Raw genomic sequence first — 14,819 nt, 5'->3', positions numbered from 1 at the left:
AATGCCAACTCTTCCGCCTTTGCAAACCAATTTTTTTGAAGGTGTTCCTGAAAATCAAACGCTTCTCTTGCTTTTGTCTGTTTATAGCTATGAGCCTGAACACGTGCACTTTGAAGGGATGCTTCAAAGCCACGACCATGGGCCACATCCAGGCAGTGTGGTCTAGTCCCTGGGAACTTTGTAGTGAGTCTGGGGTCCTGTTTGGACCATGAGGGCACCACCTCACCACCCTTCCCTTTTCCATCCTCGGCACCTCTTCTCCTGACCAGAGTTCCTTATGTTCCCTTACGATGCTTCACACAACCCTGGATGCGTGACATTGCCTCTTGCCTGTACTTTCTAGGCTTGGCCATAAATAAATACCCACAATTCTCACGCCATGGGAGATATTGCATTCAAAAAAGTAAATCTCAGACATTACCTTCATCAAAGAAGCAGTTGGTCTCTTCATCTTCTTCTCCTGGGTCCTTTGTCACTTCATAGCACCCCAGGGGTATTATCTGGTCTGTGATCTTCAGTGAGGGGTGTTTTCCTCCTCTTCAAGGTTTCCCCAAGGAAGCAGGAACTGGTGTGGTCAGAAATACTGTCCAGCAAGCAGCCTATGCCTGGGGGTGCTGAAGAGTCTCTTAGCGAAGTCTGAGGCTAAAAAACCACTTCAAGCAGCTTATACTACTGATGCCTTTGTGTGTGAGTGTGTATGGGGTAGTGGGAATTTCCCCCTGTCCCACTCTATATACCACTGCCTCTGTTTTTTCCTTCTCCCTAGTGACAACCACGTTAAATGTCAGATTTTTACCGTCTGTGCTCATTTCCCCCAGTTTGGATGATCATCCTCTTAACTCCCTTGCTATCTCTATTGCTGAAGGCCTTCTGCCAGTATTTATTGCTGTCTCATCCCGCTCAGGGCAGACCTTCCTCAACCCTGGCATCGGGTCTTCACACTCATCTTCCCCTCCCTGCCTTGCTCTACCCCTGAGATGCTCTCTCGCCATCCCAGCGTGGTCCCTACCCTGGCAGGCTGTCCCAGTTCCTTTTGTACCGCCTGCCCCCCGGGCCAGCCCACCCCATCGCTCCATCCTCCCACCTGCCCATGTCTTTTACAGCCTGCGGCCGTTCCCGGCCCTCCTGTCCACCCCAATCACCCCGATGACAGCAGCAGAGTGAGTGACGCCGCTTCAGCTGTCCCCTGCCGGGAGGGGACATCTTAATTTTATTCCTTTTTCCAACACCGCAGCTCCATCCCATTAAAAAACAAAAAACCAAAAAAACAAAAAAACCCCAAACAAACAAACAAAAAAAACCAACCCCAAAAATACAACAACCAACCAACAAACCACCAAAGATTTCTGAGAATAGAGGCATTTATTGCAGGTACATCAGTTTAATATTTTAGCAGACAGGGGACTGCTGCAGGAGGACGGAGGGAGCTGGAGCTGGTCTCAAATCCCAGTGGGGCTCTTTGGTTAGCAAGGGTGGTTGGCAGGATGGGGGGAGCTGGATTTTTGAATGTTTTTTGGGGTCTGACAACAAGGGCTGAGCCCAATCAGCTTCACGGGTCACACCGGTACAGCCAGGAATATGAACCATGCCCTGGGTCCTCCCCACCCCCTGTGTCTTTAGAAGTATGGCATTAACTAGATTTGCTTTTTATTTTCATCTCCATCATAGCTGTTTACAAAATAGTGTTCTTGAGAGACTGGGAATGAATCCGTTTGTATGGGTGGATGTTTGCAGGGAGGTTTTCACCAATCTCTTGTCCACCTGATAAAATTTCATGGAGTGCCTGAGTGCCTCAGAGTGGCCTGTAGGTCCTTATCCCACCCTGTGAGAGGGAAGTGCTATCAAAATGTTTATTATGGGTGGGAAACTGAGGCACAGGATGACATACCCAAGTTCTTGGGAGGAGTTTATGGCACAGCAAGTACTTAAAAAAATCATACCCTTTACCCTGTGTCTAAACTAGTAAATTAAATGCAATTGGCACCGTTCCCTGGCCCCGATGCCAAATGGCCCATGTTGGTATTATTAAAGCCTTTTAATCTCCCAAACAGGGCTGCTGCATCCAGATGCTTGTCGGGATGTGTCTTACCCCATTCAAACTCCAAAACGAGTCTGGAAAATGATGGGAGAGAGTAGCTGTCTCAGCCAAAACCATGCTGAGGATGTTCTTGCAGTGAGGATGATGGAATTCCTGCACACAGCAGTGTTGCTTGGCCCTGTTTCATTTACTCGAGGGCATTGCTGTCTCTGACAGTCTTATTATAGGCTGTCTTTCACCACAGAGCCTGCTCCCTGCTTTTTGTCCCCATCCTACTATTTCATTTATCCTAAGTGAGTGTTCAAACCTCTGGAAGCGACTGCAGGATAATATAGTCACTCTGCTTTCAACATGAAAAAGTTTCCCTGCTAAAAAACCTGCACACACTTCAGAAGTATTTTTCCCCACAGAAGAAAAATGACACTAAAATTGGTGATTTGGTAGAAAATGGGGGAGGGCTAATATATATTTTTAAAAGGTATTTTGGCTTAGGTCTCATAAGAGTCTGGTAAAGAGCAGAGTGACAGGTTAACTTTTCAATTTGTTCCTTTAACTTTGAGAAAGTTGAGGATGTTTCCAAATTCCAACATAAGGGAAAAAAAAAAAAAAAAAAAAGAACAAAGGGAGAAAAAAGTGTGAAACTAAGTAAAGTCACTTAGAGATGCATTGTGCTGATCCTGTCATACTTGCTACAGTCCTGGACCCTTGCTCCATGGAAAAAAACATTAATATTAATTTTAAAAAAGGAAGCAGCCTGTTGTTTTGTTTTTTGTTTTTTTTTTTTTTTTTGACTGAATTGACAATCATATACAACTATGCAATTTGAAAAAAATAATTTTTTCTTTAAACATTTTTGTAGCGCTCAGAATTTTTTAGTGACTAAGGAAGGAATGCTTATTTGATCAGCTTGTGAAAGGTAATAGTTTCGAAAGGAACAATTATCCCCCTAAGCAATACGAACAAATTACCTAAAATCCAAAAGCTCCAGCCACTCAATGCAGTGTGTTCCTGGTGTTGTTTGCCCGTGATACTGCATGGGTGTAGTGCTCAGGGTGCTTCCCGATGGGCATTTTCTTCTCTGCAGCAGAGTTCAAGCCTGGGAGGGTGCAGCACACAGACTGGGGGCTGTATAACCCCCCCTCACCCCCGAGCAGCTTTCATAGCTGGCACGCTTTGCAAAGCAGGGGGGTGTCCCCCGTGGTGCGAGCCGGAGCGGCGAGGGTGCTACGGACACGGGTGTCACCCTTGGGTCCTCTGCAAAAGCCATCTGTGGTCAAAGGGGGCAGAAGTGGGATGAAGAAAAATGGGAGACCAAACCTGAGCACCTCGTCTTTGCACCGTAGCCGAGCTCCCGACATTGGCTTTCGTGTGGACTCAGCATCCTGGGCTGCATCAAAAGCAGTGTGGCCAGGAGGTCGAGGGAAGGGGATTCTGCCTGTTGACACCCCCCCTTGGCTACTTTGTCCAGCTCTGGGGGTTCTCAACACGGGAAAGACATGGACCTTTTGGAACCAGTCCAGAGGAGGCCACAAAAATAGTCAGAGGGATGAAACACCTCTTCTATGAGGCCAGGCTGAGAGGGTTGGGGGGTTCAGCCTGGAGAAGAAAAGGCTCTGGGGGAGACCTTCGAGCGGCCTCCCAGGGCTTAAAGGGAGCTTATAAGAAAGATGTAGACAGACATTCAGACATTTTAGTGGGGTCTGTTGCGATACAACAAGGGGTAATGGTTTTAAACTAAAAAGGGGTAGATTCAGACTAGATATAAGGAAGAAATTTTTTACAATGAGGATGGTGAGACACTGGCACAGGTTGCCCAGAGAGGCTGTAGATGCTCCGTCCCTGAAAACATTCAAGGCCAGGTTGGACGGGGCTTTGAGCAACCTGACCTAGTAGAAGGTGTCCCTGTCCATGGCAGGGGGGGGTTGGAATTAGATGACTTTTAAAGGTCCCTTCCAACCCAAACCATTCTTTGATTCTGTGATTCTATGATTTTTCTGTTCAACCATTTGAAACATAAAGGTAGTGGTGTTCGTGCTACAACATAGACAACTTGTTCCTGGGAAGCACAGCTGGAAAAGCATGGTGATCTTGCTGGGGTGTTGGAGACAACACCACTCTGCCCTCCGTCCCTCCTAAAGTTGTAGCTGAATGAGGTTGATGGGACCATGGGTGCAAGGTCAGCATGGAAAGGAAGGAAAAGGGACACCACCACCACCACCACATCTTGTGCATGGCAGGAACACAAAGTTGCAGGGAGGAGGATGTGACAGGGAGAGGAGACCCTCGTGTCTCAGTTTACCCACCTACAAAAGAGGGAGAACGATACAGTTGGCATTCCACTGCCCTCTCGTAGATTATCCAGGTTCTGCATTATTCTTGCCATGGAAAGACTACGTTTGGGTGGCTGGGGCTGACGCTCTCTTGTAACAGCCTGGGTAGATGCCTGGCAGATTTTGGCTGCAGCCAGCTGAGGCTGAGAGCAGGGTTTGGTGTCACTGGGCTGTGCTGCTGCTCACAGGCAGTGCCAGGTTTCACGAGGACAGGGGCACAGCAGCTGGGTGCAAGCTTGGCATGTGGACATATTCTATTTATAGCTACTGATACACCTTGTAGCAGTAGCAGGAGCAGCAGTTCAGCTCAGGGATCCCACATGGTCCCATGGGGTCATGAGATTAATCCTGGCTGGCCTGAATTTCCTATAAGGTATCAACCCCTCCCTTATGGAAGAAGGAAGGTGGTTGTTCCCCTAATCCCACCGCCTTGGTGCATTGTGCACAGTAGAAACTTTCAGACAAAAATGGATGCTTTTTTTTTTTTTTTTTTTGTTAAAATTCCACTTATTTGAAAGAAACAAGTTGAATGTACTGATTTTTTTTTTTTTTGAGTCCTAAGTAGTAACTTATAGGGCATAAACTGCCCTAACTACATTCACTTATTTTTTATTTTATTTTTATTTAACACTTAAAGATTCATTGGAGTCTGGGTAAAACCAGTCTTCCACAGTGTTCCATGTTGATTACCATTCATAAAATAATTGATATGATGGATAACTATAAACCTGGCAGGCAACCGTACCTCTTGTAGCATTTGAACCACTTTAACATTAACCAAGAGACTAATTCCTGTGTAAGGTGACCAACTTCAATTGGAATGATAAAAGTGTAACCATCTCTATAGAAAAGTGTTTTGTTTAATTAATTCAAAAGACCTACTAAAACCTTCTCTATGGGGATCACACCTAATTGTTTTTTAATGGCCAAGCACCTCTTCTCTAGAGTTCTTAGTAGGTAGTTGTCTCATATGTCCTTCCAATGTAGGTTATCTATTCAGTAACAGATGGTTGACAGTGTAAATATGATCAGTGGAAGGGTTTATAAATATTGGAGCTTTTCAAAAGTGTTCAGATGGAAGAGTTGGGGTGGGAAGGCAAGTACGGACTATGTGAAATGAAAAGTAGTAGTGATGTCAACTTCTGCTGCGTCAAGGTAAATGAACAGATGTTTAGATACAGAGTGAAAATATTCTGTGATGTGGCTGTGTCTGATAAGCTGAGCCACACTGGGCTTTCTCCTGAACAGGAGGGGACAGCAGCATCCCTGCTGCCAGCAGCTGGATGTGGGGACTGGAGAGGGGACTCAGCCTGATCCCCTCTGAACTGATGATGGACATCTAAAGCCTGGGTCTCCTGGCAATTCTGTATGGTAGTTCTGGTATTCCTGGCTGATATCAATAGGGTAATTTTGCTTTGTCACTTTGTTTTCTTTGCCATTGTAACCCTGTAATACCTACCATCACCTTCTAGCTTAGCTAGTTGGAGGGAAGCAACCAGCAGTGGTTGTTTTTTTCATGAGCAGTGAAAAATTTGGGGTTTTTCCATCCTGGTCTTCACTAGTAACTGTTATTCTTCAGAATCCCTTTATTGAAGGTCCTTTAAGTGTGAGGTTAATACAGTTGCCATTTATTTTGCACAGTATTCTGTAGCTTTACTGATTTGAGTAGGACATGCTCCAGATACCTCTTTGTAACTGCATGCTGCAGTGCACCAAGAGCTGTTGACTTTTCTTCTTTTTGTCAGTGGTGTAAAGTCCCTGCTAGAGTGAAGTACAGGGGAATTATATTCAGCCACACAAGATTCATTTTTCTGGGTTTGCTTCAATGGTGGTTAGAAGATTGATTTTTGCCTCTGTACGTTCCCTGGAGGGATGCAAAGAGGATGGAGGGGGACAGATCATCTGCCTTTCTGGCTGTGCCTCCATTCACACTGTCTGGGTAGAAGTGGCTAGGAACAAGGGAAGTTGTAGTGCCTCACACCTGCTTGCATATTTGCGGGGGTGGAAAAGAGCAGATGTCCAGAGTTGCCACTTCTGGGAGTCCTGCAGGAATGCGGGGCCTGTGACAGCTGATTGAGTGGAGAGGGTTTATGTGGGGGGTGCGTGCCTGCACGCTGCCTGGGAGAGTAGGTGATGGGAAAGGGAGGTGGAAAGTTGGCGTAGACTTCAGAATGAAAAAGCCTGTTTGAACCTGGAATGCTTATGGCCTGGATACAGAAGGTAAGTCCTCTCCCCTTGGGAGACACCCAGTCTTGGAGCCTCTGCTTGATTTTGAGTGTATTTTTGGGGTTAGTTGATGGGAAGATCAAGTTGCTGACCTCTTCAGGCTTGGCCTGATACAGCCACTGCTAACAGGTATCATCAGTCCAATTCCAGCAATCAGAGCTTCAACTCCAATAGTTCCTTGCATGATTACTAAGGGACAGCAGGCACGGGAGGAGACAGTAATCTCCAGAAAAAGGCCAAGAAATAAGCTGGTTTGCACCTAATATTCAAAGAATCACCTAAAAAAGTCTCCTGAACATGTTTGGTTTGGAGGCATCTGGGTAGGGTTCCACTGAGCAGGTCTGAACAGAACAAAGGCTGAAGAGGCCCCCAACTCCTCCCAGGAATGCCAGTAACTCATGCAGCAAGTGCTCCCTGACTCCTGTATCGGGGGTTCCCGGGTCTAAGGGATCTGAACTATTATTCCGTGCTTCATCAGGTTGATATTCCATCATGATGCCTTTTGTCCCACTTAGTTCTTGTGAAATCAAGGTTCAAACACGTGAAGATGTTGTGGTTTGAACTCAGAGGGCAACTGAGCACCATGGAGCCACTCATTTCCCTCTTCCTCACCAGTGCTGGGAAGGAGAAAATAAGCAACGGCTCAGAATTAGAGATAAGGACAGGGAGGTATGACTCACTTATTATGGTCACGGGTAAAAGACAGACTTGTCTGTCTTTTGTGACAGAAGTCACAGAAGAAAAAAAGAACATAAATTTAATATAGACACTAACAAAACCAACATTTAACAGATAGAGTAGGACAGTGAGAAGCATTACCACATCTAGAAAATACCATCATCCCACCCCTCCCTTCTTCCTGGGCTCAGCTTTGCTCCTGATATTTCTACCCCTTCCACCCGAGTGGTGCAAGAGTCAGGGAATGGGGGGTGCGGTCAGTGCTGCTGCTTCTTCCATCTTGGGGTGGGGGGAACACTCTAGTGTGGTCCCCCTCTCACAAGAAACAGTCCTCCACAAACTTTCTCCAACATGAACCCCTCCCACGGGCTGCCTCCCTTGCTGAGCTGCTCCAGTGTGGGACACCCCTGCATGCTGCAATCCTCCAGCACCGAACTACAACAGTGGTGGCTGCTTCTTCCCATGTGGTACCGTCCTCCTTCAGGTAAAGTCACCTGAGAAGGTGTGGGGCCTCCCACAGACCTTATGCCAAAACTTGCTCCACTGTAGACCTCCATGGGTGGCAGGTGGGGCTGCCCTGCCATCTCACCACAGGATACAGGAGGGGTCTCTGCTCCAGCACACCTCCCCCCGCTTTCCTCCTCTGTTCTTCCACTGACCTTGGTGTTCACATAGATGTTGCAACTCTTCTTCACAACTCTGACTCTTCCTCCCAGGTCCCTTCTTAAATACGTTATCACAAAGGTGCAGCTAATTAGCTTGGTCTTGCCGCAGAGGTGGGTCTGACTTGGAGCTGGGGAAGCTTTGAGAAGCTTCTCACAGGGATCCACAGCTGTATCCCCTTCCCCTGCTACCAAAAACCCCACCACTCACTCAAACCCAGGACAGAAGACTACAATGAGCTATGAAAACAGCATAGTGTTGTCCAGCTGTGGGCCCAGATGTGATAAAGGAAAATGACAAAATTCATAATAATGTAGAACATAATGAGGATGTTATCTGCTTTTGGTGTTGGACTAATGAGAGGAAAATGGCTGATGCAACATTTATTGCCTTCACAGACTTATTACCTGAGAATCCAAGATGTCATTAATCTCATATTATTCCTACTTCTATCCTTATTGTTAGATAAGCCCTGAAGACCTTAAGTGAATTACCCAGGGTCCCTTGTAAATCTGGGACAGATCTACCTGGGCTCTGGGTAGATCCACCTTTTACGACACCTAGTCTGAATTAGTGGAATTGCCACTTTAGGTCTCCAGATACTTTCTGAAAGCTAGGAAGAGAGAGAATACTGAGACCATCCAGTAGTAAAGGTGGGTCAGGTAAGACTGCTGGGAAGACAATGGTCTTCATTTCTTTGCTCCTCTTACCTGATGAAGGTCAGGAGCACTCGGGAGGCTGCTCTGATGCATGGCCAAGGATTCGTTGCAGCAGCAGGACTGCTCTTTCTAGCCATAGCCCAAGAAAGAAAGCCACTGTCCCACTGACCTGCTGAGATTGTGACTGTCTTAATTTATTTGCGTTAGAATGGAAATGGTGGATTCCTGACAAGTTTTCCTCTGTATAGGGTTGTCTTTCTGCAATGAACAGCTCCATCTGCCTTCAAGGCAGGAAGAAGGATCCTGGAGGAGCATTGTTGAGTTCTGGCATGTATTTAGACAGAGTAAAAAAAGTGATGCCTTAGGTTAGTGTTTCAATCTCATCTCACTGGTGGTGTTACAGTTAAGCAGGTTAAGGAGGATCTCGTCAAGGCCCAATTCTGTGTCAGACTTTTGGAAAATAGCCTGCAGACAGACAGGCACACACATGGGTTGCATCAACCTGTGCACCTTTGTCTTTTTGAAGTCAGGGCATGAAGTTTACTGTCCTTGTCTGCCAGAGGGTGGAAATATCCTCCATGCAAGTGCCAGGCAAATTCAGGGCTTCATCCAGCACTCAAGAGAAGAGTTTCTCCCCTCCCCATCTTTGTATCTATGAAAAGCAAGTGGCCAGGGCTCCTCAGGAGCCCCTTGGAGTCGCAGCATGGTTGAGAAGATCTGGAACCCAAAACCCCAAACCCCAACCCAGAATCCCTCGGGGTAGACAATTAACAAATCAGCACCCTGTGGCGAGAATGCACCTTGAGACCTAATTGAACTGGATTTGTGGGCCCTGGGGTTTAAATGAGGGGAACGTCAAACTTTGAGTGGCTTAGATAGTGTCCTCTCCATCAGGCCAGTGATTTGGAGCCCTCGCAGATGCCCTTTTGCTGTACCTCCACCCAGGAGCTGGAGGCATCGTCCCAGGCCCCCCGGCTGTTGCCCTTGAGGTTTACACAGCTGCCGTGGGGAGTGGGGGGGAGTGAGGGGTGGGGGGCACAGGCTTGCAAGTGCCTTGGTCCCGCAGCGAGGTCAGAGGTGGACGCGTTTGGGCTAAAAGAGGAACAGGTGGGTAAAGGGCCGACAGCAGGAACACTGACACTTTTATTTTTAATGGCCCTCCCCCCTGTACACGCACGTACGGCGCTGGAAAACGCATGACACGACTGTATGAAATGCATCTGACTGGACTGGGTGAGCCCCCTCCCTGGAATATAAGGGGATTCTCTTGCTTTTGGGGGTTGAATATTCATTCAATTTGCGTTTTAGCCTATGTAAAGGTCTAAATAAAAACATTAAAGCATGCACTTAAGCAAGCAGGCTGTGATCAAGGCTTTCTTCCTCATCCCACCTGTGCATTTTTGTCCTCTCTTTTTCTATTTTTTGCTTCGTTGTTGGGTTGATGGGTCTGTGCAGCAGTAGGCAGAAGGATATCTTGATTAGAGCTGTGTGAGTAACCAATTATTCAGATCTCTGGCAGTACAGAAAAGCTGGGAGGAAAAATCTTGCTGTGTTTTAACAGGAGGGTTTTTTTTTTAAAAAAAAAGATTGGGTAGGAAATGGTTTCTTGCTGATTTCAGTCAGTTTATGAAGATCCTGTGAACATAAGGCGAAAACCAGAAGCAAATGTAAAAGAAGTTGTTTTCAGTGGGAAAGCAAATTAAGAATCATAGCAGTAATAATACCAGGTGTGGTGGGCAATGACCAACCCATCAGGGGGTCAGAAGTGAACCCTGAAACATCACTGACACCTTCATTTAAGAGAAAAGCAATATGCAGTTACCACATCTGTCTCATAGTTGTACCAATGGTCAGGATACTTCTGTCAACAGTCAAAGCATTTTTTTCTTTAGTGTCTTATCCACATAGGTGTGTTATTGTCCCAGTATGGTGGGACTAAATCTTTTTTGTTGTGTGGACAAGCACCTGAAATACTTGAGAAAAAGGCTTTTCTCTTGCTGGATAGAGTGTAAAACTGTTTTCTTGCAGTGTAACTGCTGTAGTTGAGCTAATGTGAGGGCTCTGTGGCTTCCAGCAACCAGAGGTAGCTGAGAGCGGTGGAAATACTGTTCCTACCTGCTGGCATTAGGACAGACAATTAGTGTATCCATAAAAGCCAAGGTTAATTAAGCCTATGGTGAAACCCATTATTTGACCTTGGTGATACAGAGCAGAATTAAGGTTATTTAGGTACTTGAATTGTTTTTTCATAGTCTAACAAATTTGTTGTTCATCTATGCAACTTCCATGAGTTTGTGGTTTTTATTCCTGAGAAGCATCTAATTGACTGGTACACAAACATACGTCCACATCAGTAGGGGTAAATCTGGGAGCATGTTGTGTTTCATGTTGGATTAATAGATTTAGGACTAGGAGAGAGCATTAATGCTCTGCTCAAATCCGCTGTGTGATGACAGGCTGTGGAGTTTCATGCGAGGTGAGTGAGTGAGACCAAATCCCACTTCGAAGATTTGATGACAGTAAAAGATCTCATTTTCTATTAGGTGGCTGGCTTTACACATTTTCCTGTACAACTGAGATAATTGTAAATTGTTCTTTTTTTTTTTTTTTTTTAATCAGGGCTGTGACACATCTTACATAGAAACCAATTTGTGATGATGATAATAATAATAACAATAATAACAACAACAATTAACAATTAATAATAATAATAATAATAATAATAATAATAATAATAATAATAATAATAATAGGAAAAGTGTCACTTGGTTCCAGCCCTGAGGAATACAGTGGCAAGCTATCCCCTCGCCTGGAGGTGAAGCAAAGCCCGGGAGCAGCCTGCTGCAGGCTCTTTTCTTTCATGTGACTAATACACACAAATCCCCAGTCCCTGGGGCCTCGAGGATCACTGACAGCAGTGTTAGGCTGTGAGAAAGGGGTGAAGGGAACGAAACTGTGCTCTCCTTTCATTCACCAGGGTCAGCTGTCCCACCTGTTTCCCCTGCTTAGACATGGGTAGCAGGGACAGAGGGGATGGGGCAGTGTCAGCCTTTAAAATGAACTCATCAAACAGAAGGAATTTCATATTAAAATGAGAAAAAAACAGGCATTCAACTTGTCACAAGGGTAGGGGCGGGCAGAAGAAAAGAGACTGCTGGACACAGCATCGGGGTTGGTATTTGCCTGAATCACTCCTCTGAGAATTGGGGACCAGGCCAAGAACAAGTTTCCTAATGAAAGACTAATGATGGATGAAGCTCAGTAGGTGCAGGGTTGCAGTTTGATTCGGAAACCCAATCTGCTACCAGCTGTTTATTTAAGCAAATGCCATGGCTTCAGTCTGCAGTAGTGCCTGCCTAGACTTCTCTGGGAGATTTCTTCCATCAAAGTGGCCCCTCTGGATTTTAAGCGGCGATGCTGCCCCTGAGGTCTGCAGCCCAACCTGTACAGTTCTCTTGTGGGGATGTTATCACAGAATTTGCAGAGTCTGTAGCATGCACTTTTCCCACAGTCATGTGGGATTGTATTTCTCTGCCCCTATTTAGATTGAAAGCTTTTTTAGGCTAGACACTATCTGGTATTGTGTGGCTACAGAACACCCAACACAATGGAGCTGTAGGCTTTCTTGGATACTATTGTTAACATGTTAAAAAGCCCGGTAACACAGAGACTGAAGGAGTGATGGTCCATCACTCTGAAACAGAGCCCTGCTTGATGGGCAGTGTGAATGAGATGGTGTCTATGAGCAGCCCAGCAAAGGAAAATCTCTGGGAAGACCTCAATACCAGGATGTTTTTTCACAGTACAGATGAAGCTAGTGCTTTATTTGAAATTGCATTTCTTTTCCCTTGTGGTTGCATTTTTTATTTAGGAGGATTTCTATGCCAGGATGGCTCTAGGAGCCAGCCCCTGACCTTTGTTTTCCTTGGCCGTGCAGTGTGTTTTGCAGATCTCACAGGAGCAGGGGAGCATCCTCTACATGTTGGTGAGAAGACCAAAGTAGCAGCAGGCAAATCCCCTGCAAGGTGCTGGTTTCTCCTTTCCTGGTTGCCCTGTGCATCCCCAGGCTCCAGCATCTGCCACAGGCAGGCGGCCGGGTGACTTGCATCCCCTCCGACCACAGGGGATGTGAGCCGAAACACACTCAGCCTTGGAAACAAAGAAGCCTCAAACCTGTCATTAAAGCAGCTGCACTGGCAATAAATTTAGTATTTAGAGAAGTTCATTGCCTGTTTAAAATGTGGTGAGAGTAGCTATGGGAACAACTTCAACAGAGCTTTATCATGCTGAAAGTGACCCTTCAAAGACATGCAGAAAGGCTCCTGGAAGCACCAATATTTTTACTTTCAAAGGAGAGAGTTGAGCCTGTCACAAATCAGCAAGTCAGGCAGCTCAGTTATGGGATATAAGTAGTGGTAATAAAAAGTTTTAACAATTAAAAAAGTTAATAATATGAATGTTAGGATTTTCAGGAAACAAAACTTTTTTTAGTGCAAAGGAACGGGAATAAAGGGAAATTTGAAGGTATTGGTACTGCCTGATAAATACAAAGGTTGCTTTTTGCCTTTCAAATTCCTAGTTAAATTTCAATCCATTTTGTAGATTTATTATCTTCCCTAGATCAGCTTACTCAATATTCATGTTAATATTGTCTGCTTTCATCATGTAAATCATGGCAGGCAAAGCAGCAGCTCAGCTGGGGAGATTATGTCTTGGTGCCTAAAACACTGGAGTAAAGATAAGGAGATCTGAGTGCCATTCCTGACCTACCAGGGACTCTTTCTCCTCCTGATTTGGAAAATATTCATGAACTAGCTGTATTGGCTTTCTCATACTCGGATTTCTGTGCTAAGGTGTTTAATGAGGAATTGAATGTGGCAAAACCAGACACCACTTCTGAAATCCCTCTGCTCATCCCTGGTTGAATATTCTTCTTGCCTTACCTGTGAGCATCCAGACATAAGTGATGCATGACTTAAGTACACAGAAAGTCAGATGGAAAGAAGGGACTTTTCTGTGTTATTTTACAATACACGATGCACATAAGATCTCAAGCCAGCTTATCTGAACCCCACTCCTGTGGCTAGGACTGTGATGGAAAATGCATGTTTCTCGCCACGGTGGACAGCTCATTCTGTTCCATCAAACCCAGGACTGAACACAGTGGCTTGGCGAGGGCAGAGATTTAAGGCTGTGATGCTGGTCCCATTTAGAGGATGCTCAGGGGTGCAGAATGTGGGGAGGCAGTAGGTGCAGTCCACCCTACGTGGTGGGACTTGATAGCAGTGAGAGGTATTTACCAGGTCTATGGAGACCATTGGATCCTGATGACAACTAAAGAAACTCAACCCCTGTGGACCCCCCGGGGGACAACTTCCAGCATGGCTGATAGATGGCAGCTCCCTGCTTAGCATTACTGTGCTGTCTCAACTCACCTTCCCATGGGTAACTTCAACCATCTGGATGATGAGGGCAAGAAGGAGGAAGGCTGGGAAATTAAATCAGAGTGGGGTTTCCAAATCCCTTAGGTTCCCTTGGAAATCCCAGCTCAGCACCCTGCCTGCTGGTGTCTAACGAGCCTCTAAAGAAAAAAGACATCAAACCCCAGGATTTATTATTAATCAGTTCAGCTTCTTAACACCTTCTCTTGTGACCTTGGTTGCTAGGAAGTTTGTGTCAATACACTAAAAGTGAAATATTAATAGAAAGAAAGAGCAGCTGTAAGAGCTCTGTATGGAGTGGCATGGCCAGTGCAGGGGCTGCCCTTGCAGGACACGTTAGCCTGTCAAGTCTTCCAGGCTATATGTCTACTAGCAAGCCAAACTTGCAGAGCCCCTTTGCTGCTTCTGGAGCCATGTCCATGCTGTTAAACTCAAAAACAGCCTCAAAAACTTGGTCACTGTGTCCATAGTGCTCACTGGGAGCGGGCGCCAGCCGTGTAGACTCCTGAACCATGACTGAGAATTGTTTGGGCTAACGTGATCTGGTCTGGGTCAAAACGATGCAGGGGATCATGTTTGCAATTTGTGATCTGTGGAGATGCAATGCCCAAGCCCTTGATGCTTTTATTTCATTTACAGATGTAATCACAAATTTTGACACACAGGTCGGCCTGTGGGCAGTGCTGAAAATCTTCTTCAGGGGTTTTCCAAGCCTAGGAACTTTTCTCAGTGTTTAAAGAAGTCCTGATTTGATTTTGGCAGGAGGCTGATGGTGTGAGTGGAT

General features: G+C 45.8%; 1 protein-coding gene across 1 annotated transcript in view; it reads right to left on the bottom strand.

The window, feature by feature from the left end:
* The window catches only part of LOC104366512 (interleukin-17F), a 42,032-nt gene extending 27,483 nt beyond the window's left edge, over positions 1-14,549 (bottom strand). Inside the window, exon 1 of the mRNA XM_042803458.1 lies at positions 14,406-14,549. Within this exon, the coding sequence (XP_042659392.1) occupies positions 14,406-14,549 (144 nt within the window). The remainder of the gene's footprint in view (positions 1-14,405) is intronic.
* Between the last annotated feature and the right edge of the window lie 270 nt (positions 14,550-14,819).

The sequence above is a fragment of the Tyto alba genome, unplaced genomic scaffold (genome assembly GCF_018691265.1).
Source record: "Tyto alba isolate M040663 unplaced genomic scaffold, T.alba_DEE_v4.0 Super-Scaffold_40, whole genome shotgun sequence".
In the NCBI taxonomy this organism is placed as follows: domain Eukaryota; kingdom Metazoa; phylum Chordata; class Aves; order Strigiformes; family Tytonidae; genus Tyto; species Tyto alba.
Note: the sequence above shows the minus strand (reverse complement) of the source record. Positions and strands in the feature narration are given on the sequence as shown.